Genomic DNA, 961 nt, shown 5'->3' on the forward strand with positions numbered 1-961 from the left:
CTCTCTCTCTCTCTCTCTCTCTCTCTCTCTCTCTCTCTCTCTCTCTCACACACACACACACACAAATATTGAATTGAACAATAAATGGAATAAACAGATCGGATAGCTAAAAAAGTGATGATCGGTCGGTGAGGAAGCATACACTGTGTGTCCGCTACACGTCAGCAAATTGTAATCTGTTTTGTTTTTTTCTCTAAAAATTAAAATTTTCATGGCAGTTAAAGCGCATGCAAAAGGCAGAATGTTTGTGAAAAAATATTTCTAATAGTCCAAAACTGTGTTAAATAAAAACAAAGTATTGCCTGATGAGAGTGCATGTGAACACAATGGAACGTGGCTGCTTTGGACCCGGGGCTTTAGTTTAGAAAGAAGAATTTCATCTGGGTCCAATTATAGATCAACTATGACACAAAACCTCCAGGGGTTGTGTTGAAAGGCTTTCCCCAAATAACAATAACCAAAACCCATTATTCCACATCTGGTTTCAGAGAAGACCAACAGGTTTGAACATGAATCCAACTGTGCACTGGAGAGGAGTCCAAATGTCTAAATCTAGTACCCAAAAGGGTTTTTAAGGGTGAACACTGGAGAGCTTTTGTTTTGCTCTTATCTGTACAGGTTGCAGTTTTAAAAGCAAATTAGAAAATAGTTGATTAATCTTGTTTTCGTTTTAAAATCAGAAAACGCTCCAATTTGAACAATGGTGTGGAAACGTTTAAATACACTCTAAGCTAAAGAGAATTAACGAAGATGAAAAGCCTGAGTTTGATTATTAACCTTCAAAAAACCCCGGGATGAAAAGTTCCATAAAGGGCACTCTCTCGTAGATGGGGATGGACGTCTGCCGCTCTGGACTCGTCTGACCAAAATACAGCAAGTCCAAGATGTATGAGACCCACGTGGTCCCTAAAGAGTGGCAGACAGGAAAACATGAACTCCTCACCTCAACAAACATTTCTAT

The 961-nt window shown here is 39.1% G+C and overlaps 1 protein-coding gene across 1 annotated transcript in view; it reads right to left on the reverse strand.

Annotated features, from left to right (window-relative positions):
* Positions 1–955, reverse strand: part of LOC119416647 (cytosolic sulfotransferase 3-like) — an 8002-nt gene extending 7047 nt beyond the window's left edge. The window contains exon 1 of the mRNA XM_037683833.1: positions 778–955. Within this exon, the coding sequence (XP_037539761.1) occupies positions 778–955 (178 nt within the window). The remainder of the gene's footprint in view (positions 1–777) is intronic.
* Positions 956–961: the final 6 nt, after the last annotated feature.

Source organism: Nematolebias whitei, chromosome 11 (assembly GCF_014905685.2).
Source record: "Nematolebias whitei isolate Nwh7 chromosome 11, NemWhi1, whole genome shotgun sequence".
NCBI classification, from domain to species: Eukaryota; Metazoa; Chordata; class Actinopteri; order Cyprinodontiformes; family Rivulidae; genus Nematolebias; species Nematolebias whitei.